This window comes from Apiotrichum porosum, assembly GCF_003942205.1.
Source record: "Apiotrichum porosum strain DSM 27194 chromosome Unknown scaffold_14, whole genome shotgun sequence".
Classification (NCBI taxonomy): domain Eukaryota; kingdom Fungi; phylum Basidiomycota; class Tremellomycetes; order Trichosporonales; family Trichosporonaceae; genus Apiotrichum; species Apiotrichum porosum.
In genome coordinates, this window is record NW_021167121.1 from 675,656 (window position 1) to 695,104 (window position 19,449).

At 58.8% G+C, this 19,449-nt stretch overlaps 7 protein-coding genes across 7 annotated transcripts; 2 read left to right on the top strand and 5 right to left on the bottom strand.

Moving 5' to 3' along the window:
• Positions 1–662: 662 nt before the first annotated feature.
• EHS24_003042 (uncharacterized protein) lies at positions 663–2,913 on the bottom strand (the record flags this gene model as incomplete). Its single annotated transcript, XM_028618748.1, has 5 exons — positions 663–1,101; positions 1,156–1,324; positions 1,389–1,542; positions 1,668–1,797; positions 2,051–2,913. 5 exons carry the CDS (start codon positions 2,911–2,913, stop codon positions 663–665), a joined length of 1,755 nt encoding a protein of 584 aa, XP_028473115.1.
• A 1,068-nt stretch (positions 2,914–3,981) lies between these two features.
• EHS24_003043 (uncharacterized protein) lies at positions 3,982–4,541 on the bottom strand (the record flags this gene model as incomplete). Its single annotated transcript, XM_028618749.1, has 3 exons — positions 3,982–4,065; positions 4,107–4,340; positions 4,404–4,541. The coding sequence occupies 3 exons, from the start codon at positions 4,539–4,541 to the stop codon at positions 3,982–3,984; spliced, it is 456 nt and encodes a 151-aa protein (XP_028473116.1).
• A 1,024-nt stretch (positions 4,542–5,565) lies between these two features.
• On the top strand, positions 5,566–6,614 carry EHS24_003044 (uncharacterized protein; the record flags this gene model as incomplete). Its single annotated transcript, XM_028618750.1, has 4 exons — positions 5,566–5,575; positions 5,636–5,901; positions 6,221–6,494; positions 6,610–6,614. The coding sequence occupies 4 exons, from the start codon at positions 5,566–5,568 to the stop codon at positions 6,612–6,614; spliced, it is 555 nt and encodes a 184-aa protein (XP_028473117.1).
• Positions 6,615–7,023: 409 nt separating this feature from the next.
• EHS24_003045 (uncharacterized protein) lies at positions 7,024–8,249 on the bottom strand (the record flags this gene model as incomplete). Its single annotated transcript, XM_028618751.1, has 4 exons — positions 7,024–7,391; positions 7,440–7,701; positions 7,766–7,837; positions 7,884–8,249. The coding sequence occupies 4 exons, from the start codon at positions 8,247–8,249 to the stop codon at positions 7,024–7,026; spliced, it is 1,068 nt and encodes a 355-aa protein (XP_028473118.1).
• A 701-nt stretch (positions 8,250–8,950) lies between these two features.
• On the bottom strand, positions 8,951–10,381 carry EHS24_003046 (uncharacterized protein; the record flags this gene model as incomplete). Its single annotated transcript, XM_028618752.1, has 6 exons — positions 8,951–9,369; positions 9,421–9,640; positions 9,697–9,778; positions 9,820–9,941; positions 9,980–10,154; positions 10,275–10,381. The coding sequence occupies 6 exons, from the start codon at positions 10,379–10,381 to the stop codon at positions 8,951–8,953; spliced, it is 1,125 nt and encodes a 374-aa protein (XP_028473119.1).
• Positions 10,382–10,862: 481 nt separating this feature from the next.
• On the top strand, positions 10,863–12,774 carry EHS24_003047 (uncharacterized protein; the record flags this gene model as incomplete). Its single annotated transcript, XM_028618753.1, has 10 exons — positions 10,863–10,912; positions 10,969–10,999; positions 11,073–11,113; positions 11,178–11,284; positions 11,340–11,431; positions 11,481–11,765; positions 11,814–12,261; positions 12,299–12,317; positions 12,366–12,563; positions 12,723–12,774. The coding sequence occupies 10 exons, from the start codon at positions 10,863–10,865 to the stop codon at positions 12,772–12,774; spliced, it is 1,323 nt and encodes a 440-aa protein (XP_028473120.1).
• A 5,160-nt stretch (positions 12,775–17,934) lies between these two features.
• On the bottom strand, positions 17,935–18,801 carry EHS24_003048 (uncharacterized protein; the record flags this gene model as incomplete). The annotated part of the gene is made up of 1 exon (XM_028618754.1): positions 17,935–18,801. The coding sequence occupies one exon, from the start codon at positions 18,799–18,801 to the stop codon at positions 17,935–17,937; it is 867 nt and encodes a 288-aa protein (XP_028473121.1).
• Between the last annotated feature and the right edge of the window lie 648 nt (positions 18,802–19,449).

A 19,449-nucleotide genomic window follows, 5' to 3' on the forward strand; every position in this document is an offset into this window, starting at 1 on the left:
AGCACCCAGGAAGCGAGGCAAAGAAGACTAGGATGGGAACTGGGCCGGCCAGGGTGAGAAGCGATGGGCGAGGGACAGCGCCAGCGGCGACCTGTGCTTTTGCTCCAGCCTTAGCCCCTCAGCCTCAGCCTTAGTCACGGACCGATCTAGGATCGCGTTGGCGTTTGCCTGGGGAGGGGAGGGACCGAGCGCAGAGGGTCGACAAGGTGGGAGTGGGAGTGGGAGTGGGAGGGGTGGGAGGGGAGAGGGGAGAGGCAGTGGAGTGACCACGGAGTCAGAAAACCCATAGTAGAGTTGTAGACAAACGAGACTGACCGCGAGGTTCTTGATGGACCCCGCCGTCGTCGAGTAAACACATAGTAGTCGTTTTTAGTAGCCCCTGTTTTTTAACTTCTTATTTTCATTGTGCATTATCTGCTCTTTCTCTTTCTCTTTTCTTTATGCCATGCATGTGCAGTCACGATGCGATGAATAATGGTGACAAGATCCTGGGTGGGGGCGGGTGGGGAGACAACCGGGGTTCGGCCGAATGTGTGGGACCAGGGGGGTAGATGGGTTGATAGATGGCGGATATACTTCTCGGGCGATCCTCTCTCGAGCAGATGGTTGAGCAGATGGTTATGTTCTGGTAATGGGGCCTGCGATGCGATACTTGTTTACACTTATACGACGTCGTCGTCATCGTCGTCATCCCGCGCCTGCCAGTCCTGGAGGAGATCCATCACCGTGTCAAAGGTGTAGAACGACACGGCCATGGACGGCACAATCTTGACAAAGTTGGGCACCAGTCCGCGGTACATGCCCTTCCAGAACCCGTCCGACTTGATCGTCTTGGCGATACAGTCGATCGCGCCGCTGTATTGCGGCGACAGAGCCGCGAGGCCTGCGACCTGCATTTTGCGGCGCACCACGTCCATAGGGTGTGTGAAGATGAGCGAGATGGCTCCCGCGAGGCCACCGCATAGCAGCTTGCGCGCGGCAAACTCTGCGTCGCCCATCTCGAGGTCGGCCGGCAACACGAGGTTCTTGAGGTTCTCGTACATGTAAAAGTTGAGTGACACGTACGGTGCCACGCCGACCGCTGTTGCCAACACTCCACGACTGAAGAGTTAGCACAGTTAGGTCTTCCTAAGGCTATCAAGCAACTGTACTCACTAGAGACCCCTCACTCCGCCCTCGGTGCGGTACACCTTCTTGGTCATACCGACCATACCGAGCTTGGCATCCTCGCTTGTAAACGCCGCAGCAGCAGCGCCCGTTTGGGCCATGTTTGCTGTCGCAATTGACAGACGAGCCCGCACCAAGTCAAGCGGGTATGTGGCGACTGGTGGGTCAGTAATGCAGATCTTGCCGGATGTCATTGCGAGCGGTGTCCAGCCGTGACTCACCAACAGCGACGATACCAGCACCTGCTCCGGCGCTGAGTCGCAGGGGTGCCGAGAGCGTCTCCTCACCGCTCCATGTTCGTAACAACGTCTTGAATACGCCGTACGAGCTGAACTGCAACGCCGAATAGGGCAGGATCTGGCCGTTAGCCTTGCGCTATAGATGGGCGGGCATGCCAACTGGTCGTGTGACCCTCATCCGAGGGCTGCGGTGCACACGACCAGCGCAGGGTGCCCAGAGCCGAGGCCTTGCGCGTGCAAGTGCCACTGTAAGGTACTCACTCTCACGACGTTGATGCCATTGCCCTTCATGAATCCCGCAAAGCCCTCAGCCTTCCACATCCGCACCAAACTCGGCCCGATGCCACCATATGCCTGTCCCGAGCCTCCAGGCGTGGAGCTCTGAACTTGCCTGTTTGCAGAGTCAGTGCTTGTTCTCTCTCTCTCGTAGGTGGCATGTCGGCAGATTGATGCTGCTCGCTCGTTCGGTTATCCGTCGTCGCGGACATCGTGTTCGGACCGGTGGGTCCGAGGCACGACATTGCCATTGCCTCTGGGGTTACGGCTCCGCCGGCGTGGGGTTGCTCCGACAAACGACACCGACGATGTCGCCGCAGGCTCATGGCCCTCGACAGTCCGCCATGGAGGAGTGGTGGTGTACTCACAAGATAATCTTCAACCTCTCCAGCGGTGCGACTGCCGTTCGGCTAGCCGCGCCGGCCAGACCACCAGCACAGAACGTGTTGATGACGGTCTGGTTGTCCTGCACAAAGTCGCTCACGCGCTCTCTAAACGTGAGCGCGGGCTCCCGCTCAATGTCCTCATAGTATGCCTCTTCATACTGCGGTGCGGGGACGGCAGGATGCAGGGGGAGTGCAGTGGTCGGTACTGAGGTGTGCTGCGGATGATGGTGGATGTTGACAGCGGCGTGGGCGACTTGATGTGCGGCGTGCCCGGCAGCGCTGGCCACGGGGGCAGGGTTGGCGGCGACGCTCATGGCCACGGCGGACAAGGGGGCTGGTACAGCTGCAGCGGCGGCGGCGGCGAGTTCGGTAGTGGGCACACCAGCAGCGGCGGCGGCTTCGCTCAACCTCGTGCTGGGGGCCTCGGCCGTTGAGACGTTAAAGTGCATCGACAAGTGGAGGGGATGGGGACGGGGTTCATGCCGCAGGCCCGTACCTCGGGCGGAGTCTGGCGCGCGCGGGCGCTGTTGAGCAGACGAGGTGGCGAGGAGGGAGGCTGGCGAAGGCGACCTGGGCTGGAGAGGACTGTTTGTGGGGAGGGTCAAGAGAGACGGTGTCAAGAGACAGGTGGAGGGAGGGTTGTCACAAGAGATGGAATATCGACTTGGAATCTCCACAGTCTGGCCCTTCTCCCGTTCACCAGTAGGCGATCCACCCCCACCAACGGCGATCGGAGATGGTCGGGATCTCGGGAATCCGCACTTTAATCGGGCCAGCCCGGTCACCCCCCGGTAATCTCTCTGCCACCAGTGTGCTCGCACGACCAGAATCATACGGACGTGCATGTGCCCATCGAGCTTGTGTACTTGTACACTCGATAAAGCGTCCAGGAGGCCATCAACTCTGCAAGTCCGATGTCCGTTTGCTCCACAGCGTGCGGATCACCGGATCAGCGGGCAGTGGCCAATTCCAGGCTAACTCCGCCTCGTCGGTTACTCACCAAAAGGAAGCCAACCCAGCCCGGCAGCAGTAAGCGACCGAGAGAAGCAACGGGCAACCGGCCAGTCCTCGCCTCATACCTAGGAACCACCCCAGAAGAACACCGCTCAAGTCCTTGTTGCCGGGTGCGAAGCGGTCACGGGGACTGAATGTCGGGGAGCAATAGTTGGTTGATGGGGTGCCCAGTGAGCAGGGCTCCTCGGCAGAAAGATGTGCCGCGGCAGTCTAGACGGAAACCACATCCATGTTCTTCTTGACCTCCTGCAACCCTCGGCCTCTTGCCCCATTTCTAGTATGGATACCTTCAGCATTGCCTCAGTGGAGTGAGTGGACTGTTGCAAGCGAGCAGAGCCGCCTCTGCGTAATGAATCGGGTAGATGACAGCCACCAGCGCCCAGTAGGAGGAAACAATGTCGGAATTCGCTGACATGGAACAATCTACGTATAACCAGGCGACCATGCCTGGAAAGAGCGCCTGGTAGCAGCACTCGGCGTCCTTTAAGGTGACTCTGCACAAATTGCCTGCGGGCTTCCTGGAAGTTCCACAGTCTCGGGTCCAAGCTCGGAGTAGGTGCTGAGTGCCGTCAAGTCGCGAGTGGCGTACATGCAGATGACCAAATCACGGCGGCGCCGGAAGAGCTCGAGAACAGTCAACCACATGTGTCTGTGATATTTGGCCCACCTACCTCCTTCAGAAGTCAAAGGACCACGTCCTGGTCCACGCTATGCTCGTGCACCTCGTCCACGGCCACCACAACGTCCGTTGCTGTCAGGGGGAATATATTACTTCGCGCACAAAGCGGTAGGCGCTGGAGGGAACGTCACCTCTGTCAACTGAGGACGCCGCAGCGACTCACTCCAAGTTCTGCTCGCCCCTCGAACAGGGTGCAAGAGGCCTCCGGGGCTGTGGCAGCTCAAGCAAGGCAGGGAGTCGCTTTGACTTCCTGAGCTGGTTGACCAAAATCACGTCGCACCGTTCGGAAGCAGACGATAACAGACTGCGGTTCAGTTAGCTGGGGTTTGCTTGCGAAGGACTTACCCTCCATACGACCTTGCCGTGTGGGTGACGGCGCGACAGGTAGGTCCCGAGCAATTCAGCATTGCGATTGGCACAGTCGCACGAGGCCAACGAGGTGCGCAAGCGTCCCTTTGGACTTGTGCAAGCGGGAGGTACTGGAACATTGCGCCTGAAGGTCGAGATGGGGATGAGGCGAAAGTGGGCGTAGGCGGCATAGACACCGCAAGCGATATCCTCCGCGTAAGCTGACAGCATCTGTGGCCGACCGCAGCTGTATGTGTGAGCAGAGCAGAGCGATTTTGAATAAAAATGACTCACGATTGAGCCGGCAGCAATGATCGTTCCCGGTCGAGCTTCACGGCCGCCACCGACGTGAAACTTGACGGGATCGCCGGTTTGCTTAGACTCAGTGAGCAGCCTCTTGACTGCTCGACACGCTGGAAGAAGGGTGTTCATTTGCCTCGCGCGGCCTTCGCTGGACGACGTTGCTTTAGTTCCAATACTCCATGGCTTGTTCGGCAAATCTTTAATCGCGCACCAGAACGAAGTCGAGAGGGAACGAATGGCACCCACAGGGATGCTGTTGCCGAAATCAACCTTCTCAAGGTCTATGGAGTGTCCGTTTGGGGTCAAAGAACTGGCGAGTTTGTCTGGGAATCAAGCCAGTCCCTTGAGATTGGCGTTGTCATCGTAGCTCGTAGAAGGGACGCCGCGAGGGACAGCTGTCGCAGATGTTGAGCTCGCGCTGCTGTTGGGCTGAACAGCTGCCGTCATCGTGATGCTCAGCGGAGGAAGCGGGGGTTGAGAGAGCTTGAACGGCAACAATGCTGCTCGCGCTGGATGCGGTGGTCCAAGTGAGCCGAGTCGAGCCGAGGATCTCAGTTGCTCCGCTAGGCAGTTGAGTCTTGTTGTTGTTGTTGTTGGTGATGATGGCACTGGACCCTTGAGTTGGGGTGTTGTCTGGTCGCGACCGCCCGCCGGAGTCTGGACCGCCCTGGCGTTGTTCTCTGAGAATGACTCGGCGCGTAATGTGGTGAGCACCGATGAGGCCATGAGGAATTGAGGAAACAGGTTCGTTTCTGTGCAACGTAGGTCCAACGGCTAAGATGCAAGAACAGTGGTGCACTCTGCACGCGTCGTAGAAACTGATTCCGTCTATGTGGTTCGCGACTGACTTTGGCTTGATTTGTTTTCTTTTTCCTGTCCACCATTCTTTTCCCCATGTCACCGCTGTAGCCCAGCTCCCTTCGCCATTGCCCCGTGCGCCTCCTGGCAACCTCACAGCTGCATGTAGACTGCAGCAGCCTACAGGGAACCTCGGGGGTTTGCTTCTATTACAAACACCCATACTTGATCGGCTCATCCCGTTTAGCATACGCACACAATCCGTTGACCTGCATCGGCTTCTCTTGAACGAATACAACAGACAAGCTCTCTCTCCTCCTTTTCTATTTCCCTCTCTTTCTCCATCCGTCACATCATGCAACCCAGTAGGCATACATTACACCACATGACGAAAATGGTACACCCAGGTTGACTTAAAACCACAGCCACATCCTCGAGCACTTCGACCTCAGCTACCTCAAGAGTGGACGTCATCGACCCCATTGCTCGCGCACGCCTCCTGGTTTATGACCCCAAGAACCACGAGCTCGTCCGGCACGGCGGTCTCTGCATGGATGGTGACGAAGATGACGTCCAGGACGAATTCACCGCCGTGGCGATCGCGATCCCTCCTCTCCCTTCCTCCGTTCGCCGCCGCAACCTCGTTCTCCCGCAGAAGGTGCTCGACGCGCTAGTCGACCGGGAGGCTGATGTACGCCAAAGCAACAACGGTGCTCCACTTGACCGCTTTGCGGATCTCGGAGAATGCATGTTGGGTCCGGGCCGAAACGGAGAAGACGCGGTTGGCCTGGCAGGCATCGCTCCCAGGGATCCCCAGCACCAACTTGGTAGGATTCAACCACTTCCGCCTCCACCACCAGGTTGGGGCAACCCGGGAGAGAAGATCCCCAGACCCCCATCCCCTCCCGACATGAAGTCTCCCCCGAATGTCAAGTCCCAGAAAGACGAGGAGTCCACTGTCGACATCGAGGACCTTTCGGGGGACGCACACCCACTGTACATACCGTCAGCGCGGCACGGTGGTGAGCTGGGGCTCCCGCTATACCAAGCGTGTGTGGATGGCCACGGCGGCTGCTGTTCTTCCGCTTTCTGCCCTACCCACTGTCCTCCAGCGCCTGCTGGACGATGGCGACGAATTCCTCGTGCTCGATTCCGTCGACAGAATCAAGGACACGCGCCACGGTCACCAAAAGGCCAATGGGAGTATATTCGCGGACTTGTGCAACGGCCTCTACAACTCGGAGCAGTTCTCGGTGGACATTTTTGTTATTCGACAGATGATTGGTACGGCGCTGGACTCCGGCTCTTTGTACACAATCTTCCTCGAAGGCCGCGTTATCGACTTGCCGACGGAGATCACGGGCATGCAAGCCACTCCCTCGTCGCCGATGTTCATTAGATTAGGTCGTATGTTGTGGAGAAGCTTAGCTCAGATATATGTTGCATTGGACTTTATTATGCCATGTAATGACAACGATCGCGATTATGGGTTTGTTTGACGCCTGGGCTTTTATTGATTTTATTGTCGGAGAAAGCCAGCCACCGACGCGTCGAAGCGAGGAAGCAGATGTTTGAGGTCCACTGAATGGACGCGTGCTTTGTCATTGCCTGGACGCAATGCAAGAGAATTAGAAAGGGAAAAAGTCAGAACCAGAGGTAGACTGTCTCTGTTGGTGTCCGTCAGTGTAGCCAGAGGCCAGAAAGGAGGCATCGGAGTGTGGCGGAATGAAAACCAGTCGGACAAAAAATATGAGTACATCTAAAAATTGTCTCTTACAGCAAGCTCGCCTCTATACGCAGCACTGTCCACATTCTAGTTGACAAGGACGTAGCGGAACTTGGCCTTGCCCTCGTGCATGTCCTGCAGGGTCTGGGTAGCCTCCGACATGGGACGGGTCTCGACCCAGGTGCGGACACCCTTGGCGACGGCGAGGGCGTACATCTCGGTGAGCTCGCTGGGCGAGGCGATGAGCGAACCAGTGATGCTCTTGCCAAGAACAGCCCAACCAGGTGCTGGGATCCCGCTGTTCGGAATGCCCACAATCACCATGTTGCCGAAAGGCTTGAGCAGGGGGAGGTAGAGCTCCTGGAGAGGCATGCCCTCCTGGAAGGAAGTGCAGACGATGAGGTCGAAAGTCGCGGCGTGCTCAGCGAGGGCGGTCTTGGCGTCCTTGGTGGCAACTGGAGAGGTCAGCTGCTGTGTCTGGCGTGCTGCATATTATTACTCACCAAAGCCCTTGGCACCGAGCTTCTCAGCGTCGGCGCGCTTGCTGTCCGAGTGCGAGATGGCGAAAGTGTCAGCGCCGAGAGCGGCCGAGAACTGAACACCGAGGTGGCCAAGACCGCCAATGCCGATGATGCCGACCTTCTTGCCGGGACCAGCGCCGTAGCGGACGAGGGGCGCGTACACGGTGCCGCCGGCGCAGAGCATAGGGGCGGCAACGGCCGACTCGAGCTCGGCGGGGATGGGGACGGCAAAGTGGCCGGGGCCCTGCGACACCAGTTAGCACCTGTGAATGCCGACTTGGACTTTTGCTCGTGCAGCGTGTACTTACCTGGTAGTAGTCGGCGTAGCCGCCCTGGGTGTAAGGCTGGACCTTGTCACCAGTCTTGCCCTGGTAGGTGCCCTATCATTGTCAGCTGCTAGTTCCATGTCATGGAAACAGTACTCACGCCCATACCCTTCAGGCAGTAGTTCTCCTGGCCGGCCTTGCAGCTGGAGCACTCGCCACAGCTGGAGCACTGAGCGCCAAAGCCAACGCGGTCGCCAACCTTGTGGGTGGTGTTGGCGCCGGCACGCTCGACAGTGCCGATAATCTCGTGGCCGACGATGGCGGGGAAGTTGTCGTGCGCCTGCCAGCCGCAGGTGATGGTGTGGAGGTCGGAGCCGCACACGCCGCAGCACTCGATCTTGATAATGACGTCGTCCTCGTTGAAGGCGCGAGGGGTGTACGAGTGCTCCTTGAGGTCGAACTTCTCCTCGTTCTGCTTCGACATGGCGGCCTGGCCGGTGAACTGGGTGGGGATGGTGGCAGACATTATGGGTGATTGAAAATGGAGGTCTGAGAGAGTAGTGTGTTCACTGGGGGTGCAGGAGCAGTCCTTGACAGTGACGACGATGAAAGGAGGGAGTGGGTGATGAAGAACAAAACTGAGAATGGCGGCATGGTGTTTTTATCTTGTCGGGACGCAACGAAGTGGAGGTGCAAAAACAGGATTGCTGAGTCCCGGTGGAGGTATCGCTTATCCTCTTCCCCTGTCAATCGCGCAAAGCTGAGCATTCGCAGGCCCTCCATCTGCAGCCCTACGGCCATTTCAAGGTCGTGCAGGATATCCCGCCCGCGACAGGGGTTTAGAGCGTCATTCCGTGGTGGACTATCCTGCGATCCACTGTGGTGTAAGAGAGTGAGACGCGAGAGTGCAAAAATATTGTATCGCACAAGGCCGGCCGGCATCTAGAAGGAGGTAAGCGGAGGGACCGGTACGTCATTCGGATAAACCCAGGGTCAACCCCCCTGCACCAGCTTTTGCAGCGAGAATGAAGAAACTGGTTAAACTGGGTGCTGCGCATGTGGTCAGGTCAGTCCCTTCCATGAATTTACAGGTGACAAAGCGGCTGGCGAGGGGGCCGGCGGCCGGCGGCCATGGTGCTCACACGTGTCCATATCATTCTGTACGCGGTACGTCCTAGCGAGTTGTCAAGGACCCTGCCAGCAAGATACGAGCCCTCCACCGAGACCTTAGTCACGCTCCACGGTGACTTTGACAGCGCGGTGGTCGCTCCACCTGCCTTCCCAGCCGTCCGCATCGCTTTCCTCCACCCAATTATCAAGCACAGCGTACTGAGTAAAACGCCAACCTCCACGGCCTTCAGCCGGAGCCGACCGGGTGGAGGAAGAAGGTGCTGCCTCTGCCAAAGATGGATTGTCCTCTGCGGCCAGCATGATAAAGTCAATGCGCGTCGTTGTCGTTCGGCCAGGAGCGTCAAATCCAGTGTACGTCTTGTTCGGACCATACGGCCGAGACTGGACGCCAAGTTGGTTGGGTCCGCGAGCCCGGAGATTGACGTAGGCGTCGAGGAATGTGAACGACGAAACACCACCAGCGAGAGGCTTGTCAGCAGTGATGTTCTTGTATCCGTCCTCTTCAGCAGGCGAGTCTGGACAGTCAGCTTTGTGGACGTGGAAACAACCAGTTCAACAAGGCGCACTAAAGTCTCCAAACAGAATAACCGGGGCCAGCTTCATGGACGCCAGACCGGCGTTGGCCTCGACACCGTCCACCCATTCACGAATGGCACGGCGGATGAGCAGACTGCTCTCGCCACGAGCACGAACACCTTGATCATCATAATGGGTGCACACGGCGTGGACAAATGTGCCACCGCGACGGTCCTTGAGACTGAGCAAAGTTGCGATACGTGTCTGGCTCTGACAAGGGTCAACAAACGGGGGGGTGTTAGGGAAAAGCGAGGTCTGAAACGTACTGCATCCCAGCCGACCGAGCCGGGGACATCTGGTGTCTTGGACAACCACACCGTCTTCCAGTCGACGAGTTCAAACCGGTCCCTGGACGTCAGGTTCATTCTGCGATGGGGAGGCAACCTCACTTGTCATAGAAGATGGGGCTGTACTCGCCGGCACGCTTGCCGTCATCGCGGCCAACGCCGACATTGGCAAACCTGGGTCCGAGGAGAGCACCGAGGTCGAGCAGTTGAGAGTAGTACACCTCCTGGCGGGTCAGCAAGACTCCAAGGGCCTCCCACGCACCTGGAAGCCGACAATGTCGAGCTCGCCGGTCGACAAGAGTGCGTCGACCAGCCTGCTGCGGCGCACCGCCCACGGCTGCTCGCGGTAGGGGCTCTCTCCGGGCCTACGGCGGGGAGCATCCACAGCCCCCAACGGTGGGATAGGGACTGGGTTGTTACGACGGCCATCGTATCGCCTGGACAGTGTCAGTGAATGCAGGGGATGGTGTGGGAGGAAGGAGGAGAAAGGCTGGGTGGGAAGCACGGAACTGCGCAGGTAGTCGTGGGAGGAAGGCCGTATGGCACGGTGTACGCACACGTTCACTGTCGCGACATGGATTGGCGGCGGCGATGTAGTGGGATCCTGGGTGGACATGTTGAATGTGTTGTAGCTGTACGCAGTGTGCTGCTCGGTGACGACCATGGCGGGTATGAGGTGGAGAGTGGATGTGTAGGAAGGTGAGGCTATGAAACGGCAGAGGTGTGGGCAATGTCGTCATGACGGCTGCGGCCGGTAAACCGGGCTTCCAAGCGCGCTTTTCTGACACTCCATACGGCGGCGACAGACAGCTACATGGGTACTTCACGACATTCCCCATGGATTGAGCAAGCGTCTGTGAATATGAGAAGTATAGCACATGCATAGCATTGTCCACGGCTTGCACACCACCGCACTCAATATGAAGTGCCCTTCTGGTGGTTAAACCCCAACGAAGGTATGACGACTGTGGGACCCCGCAAGGGCCACTCGCGTGGACGGGCGTGTTTGGAACTCCCAGTGGTGCCAAGATCTGCTTGTCCTACACACTTCTCCATCGCATCGCTCTCGTTCTGCTATAGCAAAGGGAGACGCAACCTCGTATCTTCTCCCCTATCCCCTCGATTCGTTCATTGACAAAACAACCATGTCTACACCACAGCAAGATGTCCAGATGCCCGCAGAGGAGAAGCCCAAGTACGTTGTCGACAAGTGATGGCGGATGTCCGAGGACAGTGTAACTGATCGTACAGGGAGCAAAAGAGCATGGCCGACAATGACAAGGTGCGATCCTGCCAGACGAGGTAGCAGACGGATGAACCTCACCGTACTGGTGTACTGGACTGACACACTGCAGGACTCGTTCTACTTCTCGTTCTACTCCAACCTCCAGAACCAGTACGTTACGACGATTGCGTTCCGTCGTGATGTACACGGCTGTGCGTACTGACGCTGTTCACAGGGCCAACATGATTGGAGATGTGTCGAGGACAGGCACATACCGCAAGGCAATTCTGGGCAATGCCGCCGTGGCAATCAAGGACAAGGTCGTCTTGGACGTCGGCGCGGGTATGTCGTGCTGCATCAGTTGGCCCGTGGCCATCCCAACTAACACGCGTCACAGGCTCAGGCATCCTGTCGTACATGGCGGCACAGGCGGGCGCAAAAGAAGTGGTCGCGCTCGAGGCGTCATCGATGGCGGACAAGATGCAGATCGTGAGTTGGCACGGCCGTATGCTTAACTAACGTTCAGCTCGTTGACCAGGCGAACCGCGGCGAGGGTAACCCGCATCTCGCCAACAAGGTGCGAATTGTGCGCGGTATGGTCGAGGACAAGTACGTCCAGGAAGCAGTGCTCAAGAATGGCAAGGTGGACACGATCGTGTCCGAGCCCATTGGTGTTATGCTCCTGCACGAACGCATGGTCGAGTCATTCCTCCTCGCACGCGACCTGTTCCTCAAGCCAGGCGGCAGCATTCTGCCTTCGTCTGGTCAAATCCACTTTTGCCCATTCTCCGACGAAGGGCTGTACAACGAGACCGAGCAAAAGGTAGGTGCTGCACCGCTTAGCTGCTGTCTTTGTCCTAACATGATCCAGGCAGCGTTCTTCAACCAGACCCTGTTCGGCACCGACTTCCACGCGTTGTTCAAGGCAGCTCGTGAGGAGGCGTTTGCTCAGCCCGTTGTTGGCATCTTCCCTCCCACAACACTCATGTCGGCGCCATGCCAGCCGACGACGTTTGACTTTTACACTTGCGCCATCAAGGACCTGCTCGACTTTTCTGTGCCCATCAACTTTGTGGCGTCGCGCACGGCTATCATGCACGGTCTCGCCTCCTGGTTTGACCTCGACTTTGACGCCCACGAGTCCACCAAGCCTACCGACGAGGACACTGAGGCCGACGACCTTGAGCAGGCGCAATGGGCATTCCCCGTCCCCACTGCCGGATACCCGTGGCTCGGCGCTGAGCAGCCTCTCAACCCGGGTGCTGCTCCCGACGCTCCTCGCAAGGGTGTCAAGGTGACACTGTCGACGGGCCCCAACGGTGAGCTTATTCCACATCGCTGAAGCTGACAACGCAGCGACCCGCACCCACTGGCAGTAAGTCTACACCTGTCGTTGCACCTGTACACCACTTACCTTTCACAGGCAAGCCCGTCTCCTCCTTCCAGAGCCTCTGGCCGTCAACCGTGGCGAGCTCGTTGTCGGATCGGTTCGGTTCAAGGTCAACAATGCGCGTTCTTACGACCTCACGCTCGACCTTTCCGTGGACCGCGGTGTCCCCGCACCGGACCCGAACCCGTTGAGGCGAATTGCCACCTACAACCTGCAGCACCAGACGTTCAAGTACGTGTATGCGTGACCGTGTGTGATCAAACGTGCAACAAGACTCTTCACGCGCAAGCCAGCAGTCTGCACGTCGCGTGTCCCCGCACGTCTGCGTTCTGCACGTTCGCACCGAGACACCAACAGCACTCCGGACGACCCAAAATGCTGACCAACTAGCTACTCGTACACTGGCGAGACGTCTTGGGACGCAACACGTTTCAACGCATAGAGCGCTCGTCGTAATCCCGGTACTTTGGCAAGATACCACAGCAGTGCGCTAGAATCTCGTCTTAGGAACCGGGGTGCCAAAGTGCGACACTGCTTGGCAACACCTAGTCATATGGACAGCCGAAGCACCATGGACCGATACCCAACACCACCCTCGGAACCCACCACAACTCCAACATTTACCCATTGTTAATCGACGCCATCGCCGTCGATACAGCCGCGTAGCACACAGGATTCCCCTTTAATGGCCACAGTGCAGCGAAATTCCTAGAGATATGCAACCACGTGTCTGAGGCATGTGCTCAACCGTATGTTTAGTGTATGTATGTGACCCCAAAGGACGCGTATGTTTGTGTTAGTCCATGTTGCAGATCTACAGATCTGATTGATCTGGTCCCCATCCATTCTTAGTCGCGATCCAACGCCATCTGCTACGTGTCGTCGTACATCACCGCGTGGGCACGGTGCCGCGGCACTGGCCAACCCTCTGCTGGGAACCGAAAGCAACGTGTCAAGTATAGCTGCAACGTGCAAAGACAGCACTCAGAGATCAGTCGTTGGAATGAACGTTCAACACAAAGTGACCAGTCCTCAGCAAGCGAGCCACGATTCACTATGGCCTTTTGTCGCCAAGGTCGCCGCGGCCCAATCAATCGTATGCCGCCGGATACCAGCGCAGCTAAACAATCCCAACGCCGACGCAGTCTGAATCATTACCACTCCTGAGTTCAATTCCAATTCCAGGCGCAGAGACAATGGTTTGCAGTCTGGACAGTGGCGTCAAAACGCGGTTTCGTGAGCCGTCTTATCGTATTTATCGTATGTAGCGAGAGGTGGCGGAGGCTTGGGAACCGGGAACCAGTTCGGCGGCACAGTCAGGATGATGGCAGCCCAGGTCAAGCGGGGATACTCCGAGACGGGCGGTCTGTACTTTCAGTGTCGTTTCCTGCATCCTGCAGTGTCTAGACCTCGGCAGCGATGGCGTTTGTAAACACAAGTGGTCGCCATTAACTCGCCATTAAAGGAGTGAAATGTGTCGCTGGTGGACGTACGTACGGACGTGGTTGGAGGCAACGTGATATGATAGCTACGCCGCCGTCTACATTCCTCGTAGCGTGCACCACACGCCTTCTATTGATCGTGGCTAGTGGACTATCTCTGGCACATGTACGTCCCTCGTGTGACTCTGACCGCCTCACCCACGTTCCTACCCACCACCACCATAGTTGGCCGAAATGGTGTTCACTGCCGCTCATCCCACTGGCTGGCGGCGCGCACCTGCCACATGCCAACCGCGACGCCGCTAGCCTATCTCCTCGTTCCCTTTGATATCCCTCGCAGCCAAGACCAGGACCAAGGCCAAGGCCAAGGCCGTCCACCCTCGTGCTTGTCGTCGTGCTCGTCCTCGTGCTTCACTCTCTCGGCATGGCCACTGCGCACATGTCCATCAACCACACCCTTTGCCCCTCCCCACCCACGTTCCCAATTCCCCAATTCCCAGGTACCCCCAACGAACGCCTCGAGCCGGCGTCGGCGTCCACCCACCCAACCCTCCCTGCAACACCACCCCCACCCCCACCGGCCCCCACTCTCGGCCTCGACTCTGTGGCCCTGTAGCCCTGTCGCCTGTGGCCTGTGGCAGTCTACAGCCGCGATGGGGTCCAGCGCGCCAGTGCGCACTGGGTGTTATCGCAGGATCGCAGGTTGCCGCATATCGTATCTAGCCACCAAAAGTGTCCCCCCTGTCTGTCCCCCCCCATATCTATCCTCCCTGGCCCACCGCCGCCGTATCTGGGGTCCGAAGAACCGTAAAGGCACGTTTGATGTACGACTGTCTGCAGATGCTGTCTCGGAGGACCGGCGGCCGGCCGTGCCCTCCCCTCCGTCCACTCGCGTGCGCTGCGCACACACTGCCACTCTGGTACTCTGGCCGCTGGCCACTGGTACTGCTCCTGGGCACTGTGGTGTCGGGCACCACACACCAGCCGAAGGATACCTGAGTTCGTGGGAATGTGCCACTCACTCACTCACATCGGGGGGGACCCTTGACCCCGCGCGGCGCAGTAGACACTGGGCGAGGCACACGCGCTGACCCTCGTCCATAGCAAATGGGTCCAGATATCCAGAGATCAGATCCAGAGATCTAGAGACACGCGAATAGAATCCACAGCACGGGTGTCGGGACGGGACGGTGCGCAGAACATGGGGGGACGCAGCAAGAGGGCAAGAGTTGTGCCGACGGCGAAATGGCGTGGCCAGGAGCTGCAGTTACAGTTACAGTACAGTAGAGCTAGTGCAGAATGCAGAGCCCAGAGCTTCCGAGAGCGCAACGTAAGGGCATGTACTTACGTACGTACTTGCTTTGCATATCGCGCGATCGTTTTACCGCTGCGTTTGATTTCAACAGACCACCATGTTGTGCATTTTGGGTGCTTGGCAGCGACAAACGTGGGCGTGCCTCGGCGGAAACCCACAGTTTACACGCTGCTTTTTTAATGGGGGCTGCATGTGCACCGTCTCCGCGTGCCGTGAAGCACAATGAGTTTGTAGCAGGAATGTGGATAGAGGGCCGCATGGACACGGGAGGCAGAGCACTGTGGCAGAGCGCTGTGGCCAGAGCACGACAGTGCGTGTGAGATGCCGTGCGGAGGATGTGTGCGTTTTCTTATCGCTCCGGTATCGCTCCGACGCTCCGGCGCTCCGGTCCGCGCCGTCCACAACTCTGTGTGTCTCACGGGATTCCCAGGAGTGCTGGTGGCGTGGCAATTGGCGTCGACCGGGAGGACCGGTACTGCGCTATTGACGCCGAGTGGCAGCGAGGGCACCGCCGAGGACGAGAACACAGGTCCGAGGGTGAGAGCGGGGTGGGGGGAGGCGCCCCTCATTAGTCCGCTCAGTTCCCACTTGGCAACACTGGCAAACACTGGCGAACACTGGCGAACACTGGCTCGGCGGCGCACGTGTGGTGACGGGCATGGGGATGGGGGTGGGGATGGGGCCGATGGGGCCGATGGAGGCACAGCGAGAGACAGTGCCGACAACACACAACACAGCGACCTGGTCAGGCGCCACATGTGAAGGCTGGGCCAAAGCAACACGGGCCGGTCAACGCCACACAGAGCACATGTCACAGACAGACACAGACATAAACACAGACACCGCTGCGCCGAGGTCCAGGCCGCGCCTGGATGGTTTCCTAGAGGGCCGCAATGGATGTGCCACCAACCAGCGGCCAGCCGTCTCGTCTCACCGCGGCTGTCGTCATCGTCATCATAGCGTATTGGGCTGTTGCTTCCTCGGCGTCCTTGGCTTGGACCTAGGTGCGCATTGGCTTGGCCTCTCGTGGCTCCAGCTCCACTACCTACCGCCCGCCAGCACGTATGTAAGTAGGTATCGTGTCAGGAAATTGCAGGAAATCCCAACGTGTACTTTTCTGGGCCGGGGGCGGCGGCATTGGTTGCTCCGAACGGTCCTGCAGTGTGCCTGTCCTGGCAGCGGCCGCAGCGGCCGCAGCGGCCACAGCCGCCAGCCGCGTTGCGGACCCCCGTTGTCCCCCAGCACACACAGTTCAGAGCACACGCAACACGTACACACGCCGGTGCCGTGTGTATTCTTGGGCGTTGGCTGTGGCTCTTCCGTCTGGCGTCTTCCTCTCTTTCTCTTCTCTGCCTTCCTCCCTGTCACTGCCACAAAGAGAAGCGGACAAGAGTACAGGATGTACGCGGCGTACTGGCCCAAGGCTGAGAGGGATCAGAGGCGACATGGACATGGACAATGTACGCGGCACGGGTCCTGTTCGCTTGCTCCCCCCACATCAGGATACGAGCCCGCCAGCGGCCAGCGGCCGGCAGACAATCGCGAACCTGAAACGTTCATGACGGTGCTCGCTCGCTCCGACGACCGGCGGCGGGAGTGCGGGGCAGACACAGACATAGACACACCCACCACCCACCACGTACCACCCACCCTCGTCCAGGAAGTACGATATCCCCCGTGTGGACGACTATGAACGCGCCAAAGCAACGGGTGCCGGGAGCCGCCACGCAATCGACAGACGTGGGTCCTTACTACAGATTGGCCACTACTGGACGACTGACCGCGACTGAGCCCGTGTTCACTTGTTGGGCTGTGGCACTCGGCACACGAGACCGACGTCATTGGCACATCAGGCCGTGGAGAGCAACCGCCGCAACCGCCGCTGGAGGTCGGGTGTCGGTGCAGTGCACGTCCCATCGGCCGCCCAAGGTGCTGCGACGAGCGAGGGAGGGGGGGGGGGGGGGGTGTACCTCGGAAGGTGCCTCGGTCACAGATATAGCATGCAAGTGCATGTGCATGTGCGGCGAACGACGCCATCGTTCCAGCGTCAGTTTCCGCCTGCTCGTGGTGGCTCCAGATGAAAGCCCAGTGTACAGTGTGGTGCAATACGATACAATACAATATTTTCTGCATAGGTGGACAAGAGGACAGGCGTACGGCGTAGGGCGTGACGTGGGGAGGAGAAACCGAATACAACGAGTCATTAAAGAACGAGTGTGGCCTGGGCAGTGGACCGTGGTGCCGAGGGGATTGTTTTGGTTGTTTCTTTTCTTTTGGGTACATGGCGCTCGGCTGGAGCGGGGGACCAGGCGAGGCACAGGGGGGTCGTCAACCATGCGCATGGGTGGGTGCATGGATTGGGAATGAGGCAAGAGGTGCTGCAAGACGCGGAGGGGCGGGCAGGCGGGAGACGGTTATGGTACACGTGAATAGCGGCGGGGGCGTGGCTCCGGTTCCAGAGCTTACGTGGCAGCACAAGGACAAGGTTGGGTTGGTGGGAGTGTTCTTTTGGGCGACGACGACAACGTTTTTTTTTTGCGCCAATCTGCGGGCAAGGCAATTGCAGAAATTCAAAGTTTTTGCGTGCTGCATTTGCTGTCTGCTGTCATGCCCAGCTGCCGGCACGACGCTCGATCGCTGGTTGAGAGGGGGACGGAGGGAGAGTTTGGCACCGAGGAGGGTTTGGCACCGGAGCGCTGTTGCTTCAGAGGTTGAGGGGGTGCTGGGGTTGGGTTGATGGATGTTGGATTCAAGACGAAACTTGGGACCTGGCGACACGGATTCTGAGCGACATACGTCTCGAGCATTGCAGCTGGCCTGCTCTGGAGACGACGGGCTCGGCCTCTCAGGCCGCGTTCTGGTCCTTGGTTTGTAGGAGAGGACGACGGCGTTTCTGGTGGTGCTGCGTACGTGGGGTCGCCGGCGTGTCATTGCGTTTGTGCTTGTGGCCTGCAACAGGGGTGACCGAGCCAACGCCAACCACGGCCTTTTTGGACGAGGAAGACGCCACCACTGGCGCGGACACGATGCGTGATCGCGTGGAGGGGCCGGCGGCCGGCTTGTTGTTGTTGTTGTTTGTGCTCGAGTCCTCCTGGTACACGCGATAAGCCTTGGTGGGCACGAGGGCAAACATCGGCACGTTGATGGCGGCGTGAAGGCTCCGCGCAGTCGATGGTAACTGGTCCGGGCCTGGGTAGGGGGTAAGGCGAGGAACGATAAAAGTCGGGCTATCGGTCGCCTCGCGAAGGGCAGCAGGGACGACCGCGTCCTCCTCGGTGTGGTACTCCTCCTCCTGGTCACTTTCGTCGCTGTCATCCGACGCGCCTGACCAAACGGGGTCGTGCAAAACAGCACCCATGCTCACGCAACGACGCGCCGGGTGCGACGGGGTGGTGTCCTGTGTGCAGCTCGATGCAGTGTCGTCTGCATCGTCCGCACCGTCCCCGTCGTCCCCGTGGTCCATGTCCTCTTGGTTGAAGTGGCGATACGCGCGGTATTCGTCCCAGGTGAGGAGCTTGAGTGGGGAACGGGGGACGGCACGCGTGCGAGAGCGGGCCGGCGTATGCGGGCCGCACGTACTGGGCGGCGTTGGCGTCTGGTCCTCGTCCGAGGACGCGACATGGGCCGCCTCGTCGATCGTGGCGTGGGACATGTGCAGAGGGTGCACAGCGCTAGCGTCGTCGCCGTTTGGGGATGTGTTTACGCCAACCATGTGCGGGTGTGTGTTGTGTCGACCGCGGCTGGACGCTGCGGATGGCAAAAGGAAAAGAATGGACTAGTTTGGGTCGTTAATCGTGGGCCTGGCGCGACACGGTTCGTGTGGTTTGTGTGGTCGTAAAGAGCGAGCGACCGCCAAGGCCAGCTTGGGAGAACAAGGATGTGTGAGTGGGGTTTGACAAGTGTGTGAAAACAGAACAAAGACGGGATGTGTGACCAAGACCGGCTCCAGTTTTATTATACGCACACGCATATCGTTGTGGGCGTTGTTTGGTCTCGCACATCCCACCACACGGAGATCAAATTGCCAGGTGCGTCATTGACACAAACATCATGTGCGTGTGTGCGCGGATTCCAGCGGATCACGCCTATTTCCTCATGCGGGTGAGATTCCAACGTTGCAACGTCCCAAAGGCATCAATTACGGGTGATGAAAAGAGGGCTTTCAAAATGGGCATTATGGGCGTTGGATTGTTTACGTTTGATACGTCTCTTCTGTTGTGTTGTTGGCAGCGCCGCAGAATTCAGAATGGGACCAGTGAGCCGCGGCGATGGTGGCCTCGTGGCCTCGTGCTCCCTCCCCCTCTTGGCCCTCTGGCCTCTGGCCCTCTGGCCTCTGGCCCTCTGCCCAGTGCGCGCCTGC